Raw genomic sequence first — 22450 nt, forward strand, 5'->3', positions numbered from 1 at the left:
AAACATGTTTATTATTATGTTATCATGTTAATATTTGTTTTATGGTGCTATTTAGCTGAATTTTTAAGTTATGAAGGCTTAAATCAAAACAAACCAACTGCAGTTGAATTGATATTAATTGGAATGCACAACCAAAAAGCGAGATTTCTGAAAAAAAAGAGATATCTCGTTTTGCAACAACACTCTTCATATACAGCCGACAGCCGCCGTTAGGCTAGGGTGACCATATGTGCCATTCTTCCCAGACGCGTCCTGGCCAGGATTTCGGTGTGTCTTACGGAAGTTGTATTTGTATTGAGAAAATGAGTCCCAAAGTGATTCTTAGCTTTGCTGCTTCTTCAAGTAACATTTCCACCGTTGCGTTCAGCACCTGCTTGCATGGAAGGCAATCTCAGATGTTTAGCCCCTTATTGTAGGAGGTCATAGAGGTTTTTTTTATGAGGAAGGGAAGAGACATTTACCACACAGCTATAGAGAGAATGGATTTCCACCCACCAGCAATTTGAGGGCAGGGATCTTTTAACGTATCTGTGTGGAAGCAAATAAAATATTCAGATGCAGTTGAGTGTGTGTGACAGGAGGTTATCGATAACTCAACAGTATAATGAATGACTGAGTAGTAAGCGTAGGCTGTTATTTTTATCCCTAAAACTGGTGACCCCCAACTAGTGGCCTGCTTGCCAAATCAGATATATGCAGCCCTCCAAATGATTCAGATGAATGTGGGTGTGTTGCCTGATGTACCAGAGAACTCGCTGGCCAAAACTGCAGTCCACATCCAAACCAGAGCATGTGCTTATGATTTATTTTCTGTGGCCATATGGCCTAGTTTTACAAATATATATATTTGTATGCCTTGTTCAATCAAATGTATTTATGCAAAAACCTAGCTATGAACAAATCTGCAGTCATGAAAAGAGCCACACAGTGATGTGTCAGCCCATGGTCATAGTGGCACCCCTGATAAAAACCTTCAACAAATGTTTTGAGCAAAGATAGACCATATTTGTCACACTGCCTGGGTGGTTGATACAGAACAGAAATATGAGAGAGAGAGAGAGAGAGAGAGAGAGAGAGAGAGAACGAGAGAGAGAGAGGCAATAATTATGAGATAATTAAATAGAGGAGAGTGAGCTGTAGTCAGAGAGACAGAAAAAAAAGAATAAATAACAGGATCCTCCATCATTACACCTCTCTTTATTTCTCACTCACAGCATGTCTGTCTTCATCTGTCTCTCTTAGGATTTTAATAAAGTGTAATAAATGGTTTAGTAATTGGGTTCATAAACAAAACACGTGTCTCATAATGGGCCCAAAAGAATATTATAAAATTGCTCCAAAAACTGATTTGATGATCAGCACCATTGTGAATGCACACCTGTGATCACACAAGTATATGAAGAGTTTGGTTCCAAAATGTGATAAACGGCATTTAAAAAAAAAAAATTCCCACCAAAATCAGTATTGTGTCAGGTCAGTATTAAAAAGTGAATTCTTAATTTTACGCAAACTCCAATATCAGTGTTATTCTGTCATCTTTTCTCCCATTTTTCTCAAAATGTGATAAACCCCACTCCTCCTTCTCTGCAGAATGCAATAAATCCACTCAACCAATCACAGCGCACCATTCCATGCATTGTAAACAATAATGGCAGCGCTTTGAATACACACAAGTTTTCCTCATCTACTTTGTACTTCGTGATCAACAAACAAACAAAAACAAAATAATACTTTTGATGGCATTGATAAACCTGTGATGGTTTTCTGTGGCGGGAAAAAAATGTAAGCCATCAAAATCGAATAATTTATGTGAGAGGCACTCGGGCGAAGGAAAAATGCCGGGCTGTTGCTTCTCACATGACAGAATTAAGCTTCTGTCATACATTGACCCCAGAGGATCTTATGGATCTTAACTTTCCATTATTTTACTCAAAGTCTACAAAAATTGAGCAGGACTAAAACATTTTACTGCTGATCGCTGTCAAAAAAGTTCAGCGACGATGTCTCAGCTCAAAATGTGGCATTTTTGAAGAACCCAACCCATATTTGAGAGGTGATAAAAGGGAACAAATGAGGACACGGTGAAACTTTTTTTTTTTAAAGCAAATGGTCTGTTCTTTCATTTGATTTATTGTATATATTTGAAAATAAAATGTTCTGGAAGACATTTAACTTTTGTAAAAATCATAAAAAATGCAGGTGCTGGCTTGCAACTAAAAAAAGCTGTCAGGGAAAGAGTTAATAGCCTAAATTTTAATATTTATTTATTGTATATTTTAGCTTGGCTTCATGTATGTTAACATTTTAAACAATGATAATAAAATAAAATCAACAAGTAAAACAAAAAGGTTTTTAGTAGACTTTATGGGTCGGTTTTCCGGACAGGTATTAGACTAGTTCTAGACTAAAATAAATGTAAGACCTGTCCAAACTGATTACATCTTGCACTGACATATCTTAAAATACATCAGTGCCCTCTGAATGCACACAAGTAATGTTTTTAGTAAGGCATGTCTGTTAAAACTAGTTATATTTCATAATTAAACTAAGGCCTAGTCCTTGCTTAAGCTAAGACCTAGTCCTGGTTTAATCTAATCCCTGTCTGGGATACAGCCACCCCTATATCAAAGGAATAGCCCTCCAGATTGTTTTATCCATTGTGTTAGCCCTTGCTGAGCAACGCTTGCTCACAAAAGGTTGTAGACCGTTGTACTATGTCAAATGACCTCATCACGTCATGTTTAATTCAATGAGTGTCATCTAATATCTTAAAAATAATGCATTTGACTCAGTTTTTGTGTAAAATGTCTTAACATTTAAAAGTGAGATAAAAGAGTGAATCTAGAGGAGATATTTAAAATAGGTGCAGTAATTACTTCTGATTCATCCGAAAGGTCAAATCGAGCATGTTGTGTTCCATGCAATGTCCTCTTCTTTGTTCTATTTTAGAAAATATAAACTAGAGTTCAAAAGTTTACAGTCACTTGACTAAAAAGTATCTTATTCTTATTATCTAAAAAATCTAAAGCATATGTTGTTTTTAAAAAAAAGTGTGTTGTGTTGTTTGCTGTGGGCAGGTGTAACTGTCAGTGATTGATTTTACCGTTAGATTTCTTGTGAATTAAAAAATGTGTGCATATATTTTATTTCTTTAATATAGCCCCTTTGACAAAGCCATCTAATAACTGCTTATGTAGATCGAAAATCATTTAATAAACATTATGTCTGCATGTACTCTAAAGGATTTGATGGTCACGTGCATGATATTTTTTATAAAGAGCTGAGTGTAATGTTTTGTGTTTATGTGTCTCCACAGGTTTGATTATCAGGAGCTCTTACACAACTCCAGTTTCTGCCTTGTTCCTCGAGGCAGGCGGCTCGGGTCCTTCCGCTTTCTAGAGGCCCTGCAGGTTGGTGGTTCTGAACTTTGCATTTTTAAAAACCTTTCACTCATTTCATTGGCTTGAATGTTTTTAGGGCTCTGCAGTTTGGAGCCCTGAGGTTACACTACACTGATGTAAAGGTTATTGGTATTGACATCCTGTCATCTTTTCACAAACACCCAGTGATTCTAATATTGAAGAAGAGATGCGAAAAGATCTATTAATAAACCCCTTTCTCACTGATTCTGTGCTTTAAGCAGGGTCTAACAAAAGTAATGTAATACAATACAACAGCCTCACACATACTGTATTAAAATACAGAAAAATTGCTAGATATAAATGATATTTTTATCTATCCAAAATGTAGAACTGTTGGGACACCTTTTAGTTTTCTAGTAAAAAAAAACATTTCCACAGAAAGGCCTCCAACAAGTTCACCAAGACCAAGTACCTCATAGGCAAAAGAGATCACATCAGTAATCAGTGAACCCCCTGCTGCAACCACCTCAACAAGCAAGCATTTGGTCCCAATCACACAACTGGCAAAGTGGTCAGCGTAAAACCTAAGAGCCCAGATTGGACTCAATGTCTCTCCTTCTCCAGCAACTGAGGGTGTACTTACACTATTGGCGCTTTTTCATTGCATAGTACCCCACGTTTGGTTTGGGTCAGGTCGGGTCAGCTCACCTCATTTTGGCTTGGTTAGCTTTTCAATCGAGTTTAGTAACACTTCGCAGTGGGATGGATTATAGGCGTGTTGTTATATTTGCGCTGCCTGCTGCTGTATCATACAAGTGAGAGCATTGTTGGAATGCTAAACATCCCCATACATCCATTTATTTCTCAGTCTGCCACAAAATCAAATTGGTCACAACAAAAATGTTTGCACATCGCGTTTATCACAAGCTCTGTCTCACATGACAGTTTCTATACAAACACCGGTGGCATCATCAGTCGACGGCGCTTCGCTAGCCTCATTTAAGTTGGATTTAAGCATATATAATGGTGAGGTGCATTCTCTGACTCTCTTTGATTCGAAGGTGTACACACTAACCGTAAAATTTCACATACCTGTACCGTATTTTCCGGACTATAAGTCGCACCGGAGTATAAGTCCCACCGATCAAAAACGCGTCAGTCAGATAAATAACATTTATTTATCAAATTATTTCACAAAATCCGCGCCGAAGAAAACACTTCATCTGGAGAGGCAAGTTATTCAACTTAACAATATCACACAGAACATCAGGCATGAATAGATGTCCATACGTTAACATAACATTATCAATTATTTACAGGATAAACAATAGCATACAGAACATACCTGGAAGGCTGAAGAGTATAAATTAACCGAACAAGCCACCGAGCATCAAGTTCGCGGACATGCATTTCACATCACTGACTCCAGTGAATGACATAAAATACTGGAGCAGAATATAGCGGACTCTCACGGCTGTAGATGGTAATGATCTCTCATGCCTCATAAATGTAAAAATTAATTAATACAGACTTACAAGGTGCTCCTGAGAATAAGACGCAGCACCAGCCAAAATATGAAAAAAAAACCTGCGACTTATAGTCCAGAAAATACGGTACTGTGTTAAAAAATATTAACACATCCTTTCTAAGGGGCGTACACACCAAAACTTTTACGCCTGCGGCCGGCGCATGTTCTCAATTGAAAGCTCGACGTTTTTCAAATAAGCCAGCAGCTAGCGGTTTTCTTCCACGCTGAAAACCGGCACTCAGCGTTTTGTACCCGCTCGGCGCTGAGCGTCGACATTTGAAAGAGATTCAACTTTGGGTGAAAAGCTCCGCTCGTCAATGTCAGTTCTCACACGGCCGTCCAACAGTGCAGGAGGGGCGGGACATTACCACAGCAACCAACCGGCTCACAGCTCAAGTATCACAGCTACCAAAGCGCTCAGCTAAAGAAAGCTGGCACTCAGCTGAGAAACAGCTGGCATTCGGCGTCCTCAAGGCGTTTTCTGCCGTGTTTAAAAGTTTTGGTGTGCACAACCCCTAAGAGTGTAGGAGCAGTTTGCTCTTCAACTGCTCTTGTGTTTCTTTAATGTCATTAGCCAATCGATCACACCTAATAAGCCAAAAACGTATAATTACTCCATTGTGCATATCTACCAGTTTTCTTCAAACAATCACATATTTTAATGACAGACCAGCAGGGGAGTGGGAACAATCCACTCAGGTACAGTTTGGATATTATAAGTGTGCCATAAAATTGTGAGGGACAGAGTTCAAAATGATAAAGCTCAAAGTTTACTGCCAGGCGATATATTTTCTTTAACAGAATTCCCCTTTCAACGCCTACAACGAACGGCCGGTTTGGACTACAGCCCTCTATGTCCTGCTTTAATGACGTCAGTAAAACAGTTTTTTGATTAAACTCCGCCCACATTAATACGTCAGTCGCTAGCTAAGCTTAAACGGCACTGATAAGCTAAGCTGCTATCGAATCACAACACACTTAACAAACTACACAATCAGAACTCATTACGTATTTCTGAAGGAGGGACTTCATAGAACAAGGAAGACATCACTCTGTTTTTAGGACAGTAAAAACAGCAGTATAGAGATAAGTAAATTGTAAGCAAAAATACTGTGTTTATTTTACATGTGAAACATGAACATGTTATATTGCGCACTGTAAACAATCAAACCTTCAAAAACGCAGAAAGAACGGGACCTTTAAAGTTCAATACATGGAGAAAAATCCTGGAATGTTTTCCTCACAAAACTTAATTTATTCTCGACATAAACATTTTGGATGACATGAGGGGGAGTAAATTATCAGGATTTTTTTTAAGAAAGTGGAATAATCCTTTAAATAAAGAATACAGATGCCACATAGTTACAAAGTGAGTGCTGCGTATTGGCCAGGCTGAAAGGAGGAACCTGATACCGATAAGCTTTAACCGAGAAAACATATCTAAGGAACTTTCTGTCTTCTTGCAGAATCTCTATATGAAAAATGTTTGTTCTTAAGATGTTTTCTGACAAACCAGTCTCCTGGTTGGATTTGAGACATGATAAGAGCATTAGAACATGTGTGTCTTCAGAGTACGGTTCAGGCAACACAGATCAAAATAGGACACAACCCTGTCCCTCTTGAGGACCATGTACAGGGTATGGTGATGGCCTCATATTGCTCATAATACTGTACTTTCGAACTGTGATATACACTTCAAACACGGCTGGGTTCTTTTTGAGCCATGTTTGGTAAATATTGGACAGAACCCAACTGCTGGGTTATTATAACTAGGGTTTAAATTGGGCTGGGGCCGTCCGGGGCTAAGCACAGGCTGAAGGTATTGCTTTGCTCCGCACCAGTGTACATGCGCACTGACGTGAAGCCAGTAACATGTTTTCATTCATTCCTATGGTAAATAGGCTTCATGTTCATGAGTGCGTTGAACCCGCAACAAAAACAGAATGTGCGACCAGGTTTTTATCTCTTATTTGCCCCACGAGTCAATTGTTTTTGTCACCATGCGCTAAGTCGAATGCAAGTTAACGCAGCCCAACCAGAACCTCGAGAACGCACACTCGCGCAGGGTCATTAGACATTGTAGAGATGAGAGATAGAGAAGAATGAAGATCAGCTGCCTAGGTCAAGAAAACTGTATACTGTGTATGACTAGAAACGTATGGATTAAAATTTGTATTTAGCCATGCCACACATATATCCTTACAATATGCTAACTAACATATAGTTGAATTAAATAATGTGTTTATTTAAAAACAAAACACAGTAGTATTATGGTTGATATTTGTTAATTGAATATAAATGAGTATATAAATAAAAAAGGAATAAATTATTAATATAAATAATATAGTATAGTTAACTTTTAGATACTCATCAGGCCAAATCTTACATTTAAGTACAACATAAGACAGAAAAATATATTTTATATCATGTCAATTGTGACAAAAGTCTCAGGCCAATGTTTAGCCTGTCAGAATAAATATTTATCCATAAAATACGTGAGGTAAACACAGGGTGTTTGAATTTCTTTAGTATTTTCACATCAATCCAGTGTTGCGTCTTTGATGGGAGAATTTTAAAGATACATCAAAAGCCTTTTAGATGCTGCAGTATGTGGGGACTATGGGACTGTCCTACTGCTGTCAACCATCTCCATTTAGAAAAATACATGGAAAGAGAGATGGGGGGGGGTTGCGGGGAAGGTCTGTGTGAAAGGTTAAGTGGGATTACTAAAGTTACGGTCTCTGTCTGACTACTGATATCTTCAGCACAAACCTCCTTAAGTCTTTCATATGACTGCTGGACAGGCAGGTGCAGTCTAGAATTTAAAACGGTCTCATACAGACCTGCCGCCGTGGACAAGGAGTGTTGGATTCCCACTATTTAAACCGTATTGGTTTTGGAAGTACTTTCTTCTATTTATGTATTACATAAAAATAATGTTATTAATTAACCTTAGGCCAAGGGGCATATAACTACAGCTCTTAATCCTATCTCTGTAGGTCAATACAATGCAGATAAACCTGCACTAAAGTGCTGAAGCTCAAAAAGGAAACACATCACTCATATAGCTCTAGTGGTTTAAATGTCTTCTGAAAGCATTAATGTTTAATCTTGTTTTGTGATCATCTTAATTCACAGGATCATAAAAGAATGAACACAGAGTTATATTTGATATGAATAGCATTTTTACTTCCAGAACCAGACTGCAGTCTAGGAAACTGTTATTACTTTACCATAGACTCCCGTAGGGCCGGTTTCCCATACAGGGATTAGACTAGTCCTAGACTAAAAATAAATGTAAGAGCTGTCCAAACTGAAAACAGCTTGCACTGACATATCTTAAAATAAATAAGTCCTCAAAATGCACACAAGTAATGTTTTTAGTAAGGCATGTTTGTTAAAACTATCCTAATTAAACTAAGGTCTAGTCCTGGATAAAGCTAATTCCTGTCCGGGAAACCACCCCTCATAAACTCAACAATACTTATTGATTGCATTTAATAATAAATAATAATAAAGACACGGTAACCCGGATGCTGCAAATCTATTTGACAGGTGCAGTTTATATTACACAAAATTAAATATAAATATGTATTTTAAAAACATATATGAAATTATATTAAAGTAAACTTTATTTTAAATGTAAACTTTTTAAAGTAAAAATGTTTTCCCTACAGAAGGTCTGCATTTGTAAAAAATTAGCAAATCAAATATTTTAAATCAAAATTTAATGTTCCTTACCTTACTTACAGTGGTGTAAAAAAGTGATGGCCCCATTCCTGATTTTAATCTTTTTTTTTTTTGCATGTTTGTCACATTTCAATATTTCATATGTTCAAACAAAGATAACACAAGTAAATACAACATGCGGTTAAATGAAGGTTAAATGAATTATGCATTAAATTTAAGGTTTTTATTATGAAGGGAAAACAAAAACCAAACCCACTTGGCCCTGTTTGAAAAAGTGCTTGCCCCCTAAACCTAGTAACTGGTTGGGCCACCCTTAGCAGCAACAACTGCAAACAAGTGTTTGTGATAACTTGCAATGAGTCTGTTATGGGGCATACCCACCAAACGCGAGTCCCCAACGATTTGCGCAAGTAGATTACATACAAAGTCAATGCAAAGACGCGATCAGACGCATCCTCGCTTGGGGCAATGCAAGTGTTTTCTCAATATTTAGATTTTTCAGCCTGGTCTCACTGTTAATACGTAGTATTTACACGTAACTTTAAAAAACAAAAAACTTATTTTTTGTACGTTTAAATAGATGCTAAAATGTACAATGTAGATATATTTACATCATTTAAACATAGCATTATTGGGCCCTATCTTGCACCCAGCGCAATTGACTTTGTCAGTGACGCATGTATCATTCGTATTTTGCAACGGCGCACAGCGGGTTTTTCCCTCCACAGACGCACGTCGACAAACTAGGGAATGAACTTGCGCTCCCTGGGCGTTTCAGCGCAAAAAAAGAGGCATGTTCCGGCGCAAACCATCCCTGATGCTATTTTGCAGTTTCAAAAAACAATTGCGCCACTGACCAGAAAAAAAAAGTTTAAAGTCAGTGGCGCGTTGCGCGTTGTTCATTATGCTATTTTAAGGGCGCATGCTTGACCATAATGTATAGCGTGCACAACGCGCACACTTTGCATCTAATCTACACAGATGCAACAGTTATTTTTGCAAATCATAAATTGTTACACTAAAAAATATTAATACACGAGATAAGGGGAATCATAGTGGTGAGCATTGTGGTGATAGTTTTTATTTATTGTGTGGCTGCGTTAAAAAATTCTCATGCAAATAACAATAAAAATATTTTCATAAGTTTGTTGTGTGGCTGTATTACGTTTATTTTATGTAAATAATAATTAAAATGTTTTCATAAGAAACCTTAATGTATATGAACTTGATTTGTAAGAGTACTTTGGGGTTGGACCTTGCTTGCGTTTCTTGGGTCCGATTTCAAAGCCCCCAAACCCTTTCAGCGGTGAGGGTGGACGCAGCGATGTCCTCTGCTGGCGTCAGGTCCTGAGGCAGATCCACCTCCTGTTACACGGCGTGCCCGATTTATGCTGGCAAGCTTGGGATTCCCCCGTACAAGGACGTCGGTCTCCTCGGCTGTGAACCGCTCCTGGCGTGCGCCTGGTAAATCCGTCATAATAATAGCAACCCGCCACGGAACTTGCGCCCTTGCGTTTAAAGGGAATGTTGGATAGCGTTCTGATTGGTCTATTTGACGTTACGCCCAAACCACACCTATGAATAATGAACCTACTTCAGACCAACCCCTTATTGATTTGCGCCCGGCGCAAGAGTTATTTCTCACGCCGGGAAAATAGCAACAGCGCCCAGGATCCGCCCACAAACTCACTTGCGCGTTGCGCTTCGCACTTGCGTTTCAGATCGTTAAAATAGGGCCCATTATGTTTTGACAGCAAAAAAATTTAAAACATTTACGTATCTTTCATTCCATAAAGATTGCTGTATAATTTGCTTTTAACCATTTTAGCGATATGTTACCACCTTAACCCTACCCCAAACCTTAACCTAAACCCAAACCTTACCCTAAACCCAAACTCTTCTTATACAAAATGTTTAAATACATAATGTATTCTTTTTATATTATGCAACATAACGGACAGATATGTTTAGAAACATATTAGTAACATACAATATAGAATTCAATAGATATTTTAAGGTGCTATAGTCCTACGCAAAACAGTTTATTAAAATGATTTAACGTTACTGTTTAAAAAGTCATAACAGACAGACAAGTGTAATCATGTTCCTCGCAATCGTATGAATTTTGAAGATGTGGATTACAGCAAATGAATAAAAGTAATATCTTTTGTGAATTTATGTTGTATTTTGTTGTAATTATTGCTTAGTAATATTAATAACCTATTGCATAAAAGACAGCAGGAGAAAACGCGTTTTTGTGTGTCATGGCTAACAAACTAAATATAAATACAGAAATGCTATTCATTTTAAAGTTTTAAAATGTTAATATTGTGAAATTCTCTGAATATCATAATCATTTCATTAGGTAAATGAGTAAACTGTCTTAAATAAATAAGTCAGAAAATATGACTGAAAACATGTCATTGTTATGAGTAAGAAACGCCAATGCCCGCGATTTTAATATTTATGAATAGGGATAACTTACGTACAAATTTGTATGTTTGTAAAGCTGAAAATACGTAAATAATTTACGTATTTGTCACGACAGGAATAAGGGAGAACCCAAACGCAGATGATGCATAAAATGAAACTGAGGATTTTATTTAAATAAACACAAAAATCCACGAGGGGGTAAAACAGGAGATAAATAAACGGTAGTGATGGAACACAGAACTGGGGAACAAACACGGGATACCAAAATAACAAAACAGACTCTGAGGAATGATTCAGGTGCTCCGGAAGACGGGACAACACACACTGAATTCAGACGAACGAACGCGCACACGACAAAGAACGAGAGGGCATTATAAAGACACGACATCAATGGGGAACAGGTGAACATAATTAATTACGTAAGACACGAGCACATAAGGGAGTAGGGTGAAAGTGACAAGACACTGGGAACACGTGACACAAATACATAATGTGAACACACGTGTCCCCACACAAAACACAATGCTGCCATGACCTTGCCCTCTGAAATAGGACCTGAATAATATACCAAGGTCAGGCAAGACCATGACAGCGACAAGACCGTGGGAACACGTGGAAGCCACATACACAATATGACTCAAGTGTGTCCACACAGAACATAATACTGTCATGATCCTGTCAGATGTACTCAGACCTTAATCTAGCTCAGAAGGTCTGACAAGACCATGACAGTATTAGTCCTGTCAAAACGTCGATATTGTACGTTTCAGTGTGTTTTAAACATAAGTAAATGTATGTATTGTACAACCACACTGAAACATAAAAATACACGCGTATTCTCATGAGATCACGTTGGATTTTTTGTACCCTCAGATTCCAGATTTTCAAATAGTTGTATCTCAGCCAAATATTGTCCTAACAAAATGCTAATTTATTCAAGCTTCAGGTAATAAATATCAATAAAAAAAATACTCTTATGAGGCTTTGTGGTCCAGGGTCACATACTGTATAATCTGATACAGTCCCATTAGCCAGATTATGGTTGCGTCCTACATCCTCCACATTCTTTAAATACCTGAACTGGGCTGCAACATTCTTAACTGGAGTGATTTTGTAGGCGCATTCACACTCGTGCCTAATTTACATAATTCGGCACTAAAATGACACAAGCACGGCACAAACGTGGGCGCTATTCCCTCTTGGTGAATTTCCCCCAGAATGCAGTTAAAACATAACACACATCCTGTAATCCTAAACAGTAGGGTCAAAGCTATGATTTTGCTCCAGAATGTTTATGTTATGGCACCGTTTGCTTGTGTTAACATTAACTGAATGTTTCTCAAAGTGCAGTTTATGAAAGTGTTTTAAGGATGTGCAAATGCAATTTGCACCAAACCCTGTTGTATTGGATGATTGTAAGGTTTAGTCTGAACAGCAGGCTTTTCTATGTCCCTTTGTGTATTATTCTCCAAGAGGTCATTAAACATGGATGTCCTTTTGCTTCTTTGAGGAGAAAACAATAAATACTCATGACAGCATTAAATAGTGAGAAATGTACACCGGGGGAATTTTTATTGTGTTTTTTTTCTGTTTACTTACTTTAAAAGGGGTCATATTATTATGCTGCGTTCAGTTATCCTACTTAATGGTTTTCAAAATTAGACTTGTGTGTATTAATTAAATTGTATATTGAAATGCGGTCCCAGATGGTATAGTTGAACACAAATTTGCTTCATTACAGACTATAAACACAATACATCAGACATGTACACAAAAATATACATGCATACAGAAATTAAAAAATGTACAAGGTTACAAAAATTAAAATAACTTAAAAATAAGTGACAAAACAGTACACTGACCATTAGACATTAGTAAACTACATAAAAAATTATGAAAAGTTGTATTTTGTTAATAATCACAATATGCATATAGGCAACAGCGGTCAGTTTTGTAAAAGTTTTTCCCATTACAAACTTTTAGTGCATCAAATAAAGAGGTGAACTGGGACACAGAATTGGTTTCAATTTCTGCTGCATTGTGTTCACCCACAGTGAACCTTATTCAAACATCAAATGCAGTACGAGTTAATACTTAAAATAAACTAATGATTTAAATGCATCTGAAATTGGTGATACTACAATTTTAGTCTGGCAAGTAAACAGAAAAAAACTAAGTACTGCTTTCATCTGCAAAGAAAATGTTTGCATAAAAGTCACAGATATAACCCATTCAACTCTAAGGGTAAGGCTAGAAAATTGTAATGAAAAATTATATAATGACAAAAAGATTATGGGCCCTATCTTGCAGCCAGCGCAATTGACTTTGTCAGTGACGCATGTATCATTCGTATTTTGCACCGGCGCACAGCTGGTTTTTCCCTCCACAGACGCACGTCGGCAAACTAGGGAATGAACTCGCGCTCCCTGGGCGGTTCAGCGCAAAAAAGGAGCCGTGTTCCGGCGCAAACCATCCCTGATGCTATTTTGCAGTTTCAAAAAACAATTCCACCACTGACCAAAAAAAACTAGTCTAAAGTCAGTGGCGCGTTGCGCGTTGTTCATTATGCTATTTTAAGGGCGCATGCTTGACCATAATATAGCGTGCACAACGCGCACACACTTTGCTTATCTAATCTACACAGATGCAACAGTTATTTTTGCAAATCATAAATTGTTACAATAAAAAATATTAACACATGAGATATTCATAGATAGAATCATAGTGGTGAGCATTGTGGTGATAGTTTTTATTTATTGTGTGGCTGCGTTAAAAAATTCTCATGCAAATAACGATTAAATTATTTCATAAGATTGTTGTGTGGCTGTATTACGTTTGTTTTATGTAAATAATAATTAAAATGTTTTCATAAGAAACCTTAATGTATATGAACTTGATTTGTAAGAGTACTTTGGGGTTGGACCTTGCTTGCGTTTCTTGGGTCCGATTTCAAAGCCCCCAAACCCTTTCACGCAGCGATGTCCTCTGCTGGCGTCAGGTCCTGAGGCAGATCCACCTCCGCTTGGCGCAACGATGGGGATGCCAGCTGATGAGACAATTGTGGCTATTTCCTCTCACGCCTGTTTAACCTACGCTGATTTGGGCGGGTTTCTCCCATCCCCATACAAAACAACTTCTCTGTCTTTGACTGCTCTTACAAGAACGTCGGTCTCCTCGGCTGTGAACCGCTCCTGGCGTGCACCTGGTAAATTCGTCATAATAATAGCAACCCGCCATGGAACTTGCGCCATTGTGTTTAAAGGGAATGTTGGATAGCGTTCTGATTGGTTTATTTGACGTTACGCCCAAACCACACCTATGAATAATGAACCTACTTCAGACCAACCCCTTATTGATTTGCGCCTGGCGCAAAAGTTATTTCTCCCACCGGGAAAATAGCAACAGCGCCCAAGATCCGCCCACAAAGACACTTGCGCATTGCGCTTCGCACTTGCGTTTCAGATCGTTAAAATAGGGCCCTATAACTTCATAAACAATCCAAACAAAATCTTTCTTTTTTCGAACCATTTAAAAGGCAAGAATCCCTCAAATGTTGAGATTTAAAAAGTACAGAGTTTATCAATTGAAATAAAGACTGGGAAAGTATGTTTGTGCTGTTGTTAAGTACACTCTCAGAAATAAAGGTACAAAAGTTGTCACAGGGACAGTACCCTTTCAAAAAGGTACATATACAGAGTGCATATCAGTACTTCAAAGGTACATATTGGCAGTTCAAAGATAAATATTTGTACCTAAATGGTATATATTAGGACCTTTTTTGAAGGGTACTGCCCCAGTGACAGCTTTGTACCTTTATTTTTGACAGTGTAGAGAAGTGAAGATGTTGAGATGTGTGTTTATGTTTGTGTTCCTGTAGGCCGCCTGTATTCCTGTTCTGCTGAGTAATGGATGGGAGCTGCCGTTCTCTGAGGTCATTGACTGGAGTAAAGCGGCCGTCATCGGTGATGAGAGATTACTGCTGCAGGTACACACATTCACAGTTGACCATCAGTGCCAAATAAACCAAGAGATGTTCAATTACAATTATTCTTAAGTCTCTACATATTCAAAAACAAATAATGATAGTACATATAATGTAAAAGGGAATTTTTATAAAAAAGTGTGTCATTTATGCAACCTCGTGCAGTTTCAAACCCAGGTGCTGTTAATTATTAAATTGTTGAAAGAACATGAAAGAAATTCTTGCTCTCTCAGATTTTGCTTTATACTATATGAACAAACATATAATGCTACAAAGATACCATACGCACAACAGTCTGCAAACAACCCAGACATCACAATTTTGCAGTCAGATCATTAATAAGTATAATAGATGTACTTTAAGTATAGTTATGGCTTTCCCAGCTCTTCTTTCTTGGATGACATATTTTTGAAGGCCAACCCGGAAGTTAACGGAACACTGGTTCCCTCACCCAAAAGCCAAAATCTTTACAGATGAACACAACTTTTATGAATTTTAAAGTCTAACTGTGTTAACTAGAAATGTTAAGCTAACCTTAGGCTGCAAGCGAACTATACCACCGTCTCTCGACAGTCGACACCAAAGCCATCACCACAAAACTTTTTTGAAAATTTTAAAAATGTTACCTGATAAAGAAATACTTTGTGGATAAAACTTTTGTTGGGAATTGTGCCCATGTTGCATCGTTTTGGGGATTTTCACTTCCTGATGTCACTTTGATGTCATACACCAATGGGTCTACAAAGCGCTGAATGATTTGAACACATCTAACACATCTTACTGTGGAGGCGTGTTGATCAATGTCTTAAGGTTGGGCAGATCCAAATGACCCTGCTAACACACAACATACCAGTTACACAATTTATTCAGCATTTTTGGTTATGACTTATAAGCTGGCAATGTAATTGTAGTATCCCATTACTAACTGGTTACCAACACAAAACTTTTCATCCATTACATTGTCACAACATGACCACGACAGGCAGACATGACTCAGTTTGGTCATCATATTACGTTGACGTTACATAACAGTCATGTATTTTGGCTAGCTGGGAAATTGTTTTCAATAAAAAATTGGCTTTAGGAAATGTTGAGCTCTGAAACTTGCAGTGTGTTGTTCATTGAACCCTTATATATCTTGACCTCTTTAAATCCCCCATCTTTTCTTCAGGAGACTGCAAATCCTGCTTCTTCTACATTTTTCTAAAGTCACCATTCACTGCACTGGGAAGTTTAATTAAATGCCAGTGAAATTCTCATGAGAAAGAGCAGAGAGCCATGAATGAAGAAGTTTTATGAGCGTTAATGGCTTCTGAGAAAAAAACATTGTATCAGACGATTCCCTGAGCCCATAATTAATCAAGCCAATTAATTATTTCCCCAAAATACAGAAGAAAAGATTTTCCTATATTTGCAGACACAATTGATATTTTCATATTTTGTTTTTATTATATAATACACTATTTTTCTTTTGACTATGAATGAGTAAATCCTGTATGTAGTGTAGTAAGATATAAGAAAGGTCATTCTTCTGTATGCATGCACACAAACAAACAAACATTATTTGTATTTCACCAGTGACTCCTTTAATGATTCAATGCCAAATTAATGTCACAGTGCAGTACTGTATATATTCAGAATGCAAAACATATGACAGAACATGGTTTCATTATGATGACAGAAAAAGCCATATTTGCAAAAAAGAATCTTTATCCATAATATCACGTACATTCAATTATATTACATTAGGGACGTTTTAAAAAGCAAATGTAAACTTTTTGTGCTTTTTATTCAGCAGCTCCCATGTTTCCAATGTCAGGTATTCAGATATCTCATCAGTCAGGACACAAGTGTGATTAGAGAAGCTAAAATGTAGGGCAGTTAAACAAATTGCTAAAAATCACAAAATCTATAAAAAATACACACTGGGGTATTTCTAATGACATTTCTCTCTTTCTTTCTCTCTCTTTCAGGTTCCATCTATCACCAGGTCTGTGGGTCCTGACAGAATCTTGGCCCTACGGCAACAGACCCAGTTCCTGTGGGACGCCTACTTCTCCTCTGTCACAAAGATAGTCTTGACCACACTAGAGGTTAGTCCTGAGTTACAGCAGTAATGATTCACCAAATTTATTAGCAAAATCTGAGACCAGACTAAACATATGGCATTTAAAGTCTCATTAATTGGAAAGACTGGATCATCAGGCTTTGCACAAACTTCGAGACAGTTTTATTTTTGTACTAGCTCCCAAAAGTAGCTAATGGACCCCGTAAGTAAATCAGTTTAAGAGGTGGGAAGAGTAGCCAAAGGCTTACGCAAGTAACTATAGAAATAATGACTCAAATAGAAGTAAAAGTCATTTGTGAAGGCCCAAGAAACAAGACACTGCAATTACGTAATTAATTAAATTAAAGGAATGTTGGAGAGTGTAACAAAGTAAAAGTACATATTTTATGTTAAGCTGACTGATCCATGTGGGCAGGCTCGCCACATTTTTGTTTACCAACTATTACATTTACTATATATTATATTAGTTATATTATATTATTGTAGTTTTATTAAAAAAATGCCCTAGGAACATTAATATAATTTTTGCAACCACCACATATTTTATCCTGAGCATTCATACCAGCGCTTTATACTTTTATTATAAAAAGCTGTGTCGGTCGAATCAAATCAAATCAAATCACAGGTGTACATGGAGTGAAAAGCTTGTGTGCAAACACACTAAACGTAGTAATACAACAAGTACACAAGTTACAACAATAAATACACAACTCACAGTAAATAAAGTAATACATATGAGAAATATTGGCATATTTTCTATTGTTTAACTCTTTCCCCACCATTGACAAGTTATCTCGTCAATTAAAGGTAGGGTAACAGTTTTGATCCTGAAACATTTTTAGTTATGCTGGTTAAAAGTCTCCTCACATCCTGATAGCAATCACTGTGTTAAGTTGTTTAAATGTATTTGTAGAAATTTATGTCATCTGTGAAAGGCGTAGGACCAAAAAATGTTCAGCAAATCATAGATTTCGGTCCGAACGGACGTTTCCATTTTTGTCCCTCATACGTAAGCGTAATTTGAATGCCCACCGCGCAGCGAGTCCACGCAGACACCATACGTCATCGGCGCGTTCACGTGCGCTCATCTCCTGTCTGTAAACAGTGAAAACAGCAAACTTTTCTGCTGAATTGACAACCTACAAAGGAGTCACACAATGAAAGACATCTTTTATAACAACAACAGCAAAAACTGCCTGGATCAGCAAGAGTAAAAACCCAAATTAACATCAGTAACTTTACTGCTTTACCGCGAGATGCAAACAGCTGCAGGAGGTAAAGGGTCTGAAAGGGTCGTTTCACTGTTTATTTTGGTAAGGTAGGTACGCGATATGTTTGAACTGAGATGGATTCAGATATTCTACTTTGATGAAATGTTGTGTTGTTTATGAAATTTGTGTTCGTTTACAGATTAGCGTAACAATATAGTTACTACGTCTACACAACCGAACGTGTGCTAAACTAATTCTGATGTAAACGAGTTGTTTGGTTATTTTGGAAGTGTTATTCACTTTGTACTGCAAAGTTTTCTCACTGGTGAATGAGACATGAGACGTGACCGTCTGATCTGTGCGTGTTCATGTGTTTGGAAAGAGGCGTGACTTTAGATGGCGATTTGACTTGAGGGTGGGATCGGGATTTAATTGCTAGGCGGCTACCGTTAGCATTTTTCAAAATGTGTGCTACCCTGCCTTTAAGAGAAAACAGTTCTCTGTCAATTAATCTTTCCTGATGAGTTTTTACGATAATCTATAATTCTGCTATTATCTATTAGGGGGCGCTCTTACCCTACTTATAAAAAACGAAAGCATCAACTTATCAAAAACATTGTAAACTCCATGTATGTTTTGCTCATACTGCTGAATCTGATCTCTAACAAAAGTCCTTCACAAAAATGCAATTATTTCAGCTTTTTGCCCAAAATTTTGTATTTTTTGGTAAATGGTAAATGGACTGCATTTATATAGCGCTTTTTCGATTTTTTTGGGAAACCTACCCATATTTGAGAGGTAACAAAAGAGAACAAATTAAAATAGGATGAAACCTTTTTTTTCCATTTTGTTTGTTTGCTTATTTGTTTGTTTGTTTAAAGGCAGAAACTCTATACTTTCATTTTAAATATTTTGTATGTTTATATATTTATAGATCGCCTTTGTGATTACTTATCCCATATTTGAAAAATGCAATACTAATTTCTCACTAGAAATGCAATCAAAGCAAACCTTATTTACACTTAATTTGTGATCCTAAAATTTTTGAAACACAACAACAGTGCTATATGGGCGCATCTGCTTCTCATTGAGCTTGTGCGTATTTTTGCCACTGTAAATACACACATGCGTCAAAATTTCTTTTGCAAGTATCCTCAAAAACATGACAATTTAGGTCTTAAGAGAAAGTAAACAGCTGAAAGAGAAAACGCATGTGTAACCGTATATATTAGATCTGGACTTTGGTCTTAAAGGGGACGTTACCTAATTTTGCTCCTGTCTGTCACTCGTGTTAATCAAACAGCATTGAGAGAAAATATAAATCACTTTTCTACCTTTATTAAGATTTGTGCGTCGAATTGTACACGAGTTTGATTCGAGTTGCTTATTCAGGGTTCATATTCATAATGTTTTAGAGCTATGACTTTGAACAGTACAAACCCTGAATGATTTGTTTATGTGTATTGTGTACTGAATAATATGAAATACAAATTTCTTACAAAACACTTTACAAAAAGGTTGTATTTGTCACATTAGTAAATGCATTATGAACAAAAAATGAAAAATATATTGTATATAAGCATTTATTTTACAGAAAATGTATCTAGCAGATTTAGTTTCACCAAGATCACTAACATGCTATAATGTATCATGAGAGTTGTTATGATTGAAATTCTTTTTTTGTGTGTTGATTTCTGAGGTCGTCTCTTTCTCATTTTGTTTTTCTGTCTTCACTGAATGCTTTCATCACCAACCGCCGTCACATATTAAGATATGGTACCTGTCATGATCAAACACGCTGGCTCTTTTCAAGACCTTTACTACACAAGCACAAAATGCATAAAGATTTACACAAACATTCCCTCACATCCTGATGCATTGTTTTTCACGGCACAGGCCAGCCTTGGTCAGCTAGTTGTGAAGTTTGCACTTGGATTCTGTATTTCTTCATCCAGTAAAAAAAGGTGTTGAAAGTCTTGTAACATCCTTACTGCATGTCCTAAAAGGGACACCGTACTCTCTGCAAGATCCCAGTACTCTCGCGAGAGTGTATTCATTCTAAGATGGCAGAATAAACACAAGTTCAGTATATGTCGTGTGCGTACCAGTTATTCCAGAGTATTAATTAGTTTAGCCAGTGTGCAAACATAAAATACTACAAGTCTTTTAAAAACAATCCCAGAATAAAATGATGGACAATACGGACTATAAATGTTTTCAGAAATTCATGCCCAAACCATACTATATGGATCCCACGTCTGGTGAACCAGAATTTACACAACTTCAACCCATGTTGACCATGCCTTTCTGGAGTCTGTTGTGTTGATCTGGCTACAGAATAAATGTGCACCTAAATTATTTAAATTAGAAACACAGCCTTTAAAACATAACAGAAGTTGCATTTTCTTATCCCTGCTGCCTATGACATTATAAGAACACACCTGACCTAGCTGTGAAACACTACAATACCGTAATTTTTCCCCTTTATGGCCGAAGTAAGGTCCAGTTTTTCAGTGTATGTGAGGGTCCAGGTACATTGCGCAATAACACTGTATGCGTTGTCTGCCTGTGAACGGATGCATGCTGTGTTTTTCAGGTTGCAGAGACCTTTGTCTGTATCCAGGGCTTTCCTAATCCCTTACGTCTTTTCTGCTCGGATCACTTTAAGCGGAGTGACGTGCTGTGAAATTCTGAGCTCAGACTCTAGACTGATTTTTTTCTTCTATTCATTTAAAAGTGGTGACACAAAGACACTGAAAGACATGGTCAAAGCAACTACATATTGGTCAAAGCGAACATTTCTCTCAGTGTGATGTACTGTATGAAGTTATTCAAAAGTGCAGTCCATAAATTTGCTTAATTAGAAAGTTTTACACATAAAGTAATACAAATACAAATGAAGAGCTCAGATGCAAAACCCTTTAAGTGCGTCTGACATTTTTTTCTTGTAAAGTAGTTTTTTTCAGTCTCTTTTATTTATTTACGTGGCTGCAATGCCAGCTTTTTTCAGCCGAGTGCTTTGTTTATAAGTTGTTGAACGATGCGCCAGTTGGTTGTTTTGATATTGATCCCACCCCTCCTCCACTGTGATTGGACGGCCGACATTGACGTGCTGAGCTTTTCACCCAAAGTTAAATCTTTTTCTCTGGGCTCAGCGCGGAAAAAAAACAGAGCACCGGCTTTCAGTGCAGACAAAACCCTGCCAGCTGCTGGGTTTTTTAAAAATGCTGTGCTTCTCATTGGAAAAAACATACGCTGCTAGCGTAAAAGATTTGGTGTGCATACCTTAAATCACAGAAACTACTCTATTTATTTCTTACTAGTTTGCATGTTTGGGTGGTCAATCTGCATTTGAAAGGGTATTAGATCTCTATGGGTTTTAGTATCCTTATATATGTGTGTTAATCCGATAGTTTCTTTAATAAGGTCATCTGACATGCAACGTAGCTAAGGAATGAAGCATTCGAGAAAGTTCAATTGTTTAAAAAACTCGAATGAAGTCAACAAAAACAGCATGTATGTCCATTTTGGGGAAATACATCATGCCATTGTTGCAGAATTTGAATCTAGGATGTATCGACTGATCTCTTCCTCATAAAGCTGTATTGTGATGGTTCAATCTAAGTAACTGTTTCCTTCAGAAAAACATCTCTTTAAAACACTTTCCCAACACAGCTGAAAAGTGAGATCTGGTGATAATCTGCTGGAAACAATTATACTCTACTATAATGAACAATTATAACTCGTCAATGGCGGGGAAAGAGTAAATGGGTAAAAAACTGTGACGTACGCACGCCTTCATTCATTCAATTCTTCCGTGCACTTAGAGGACTTTGCTGAAAAATTGGGATTAAGCGGATTCGAAGTGAAAGTATTTGATGAGCTTATGATATGTTCTAAGAGCATTCATCAATATCTTTATCTCATTTTTGACAAAATTGGTGTTTAGTGGCCTTTGCATTTGAGCTCTTTAAATATATAAGAAATAAATCATGTACACATGGGAACAGACTTCAGTAATATTGCATGTTCACAAATGAGGAAAAGCACTTTAAAAATGTAGTCGTGTATTTGTTTGTGTGTATATGCAATGATAAATGCTGGCTAAATATATATCATATGATATCTCCACGGGCTCCGGTATACTGGCGAAAACATACATCCTCCAGAACATAC

At 37.2% G+C, this 22450-nt stretch overlaps 1 protein-coding gene across 1 annotated transcript in view; it reads left to right on the forward strand.

Moving 5' to 3' along the window:
• LOC135750024 (exostosin-1) overlaps positions 1-22450 on the forward strand; it is a 375787-nt gene that overhangs the window by 290976 nt on the left and 62361 nt on the right. The window contains exons 3-5 of the mRNA XM_065268781.1: positions 3317-3410; positions 14891-14998; positions 16969-17088. Coding sequence (XP_065124853.1) covers positions 3317-3410; positions 14891-14998; positions 16969-17088 — 322 coding nt within the window. The remainder of the gene's footprint in view (positions 1-3316; positions 3411-14890; positions 14999-16968; positions 17089-22450) is intronic.

Source organism: Paramisgurnus dabryanus, chromosome 12 (genome assembly GCF_030506205.2).
Source record: "Paramisgurnus dabryanus chromosome 12, PD_genome_1.1, whole genome shotgun sequence".
NCBI classification, from domain to species: Eukaryota; Metazoa; Chordata; class Actinopteri; order Cypriniformes; family Cobitidae; genus Paramisgurnus; species Paramisgurnus dabryanus.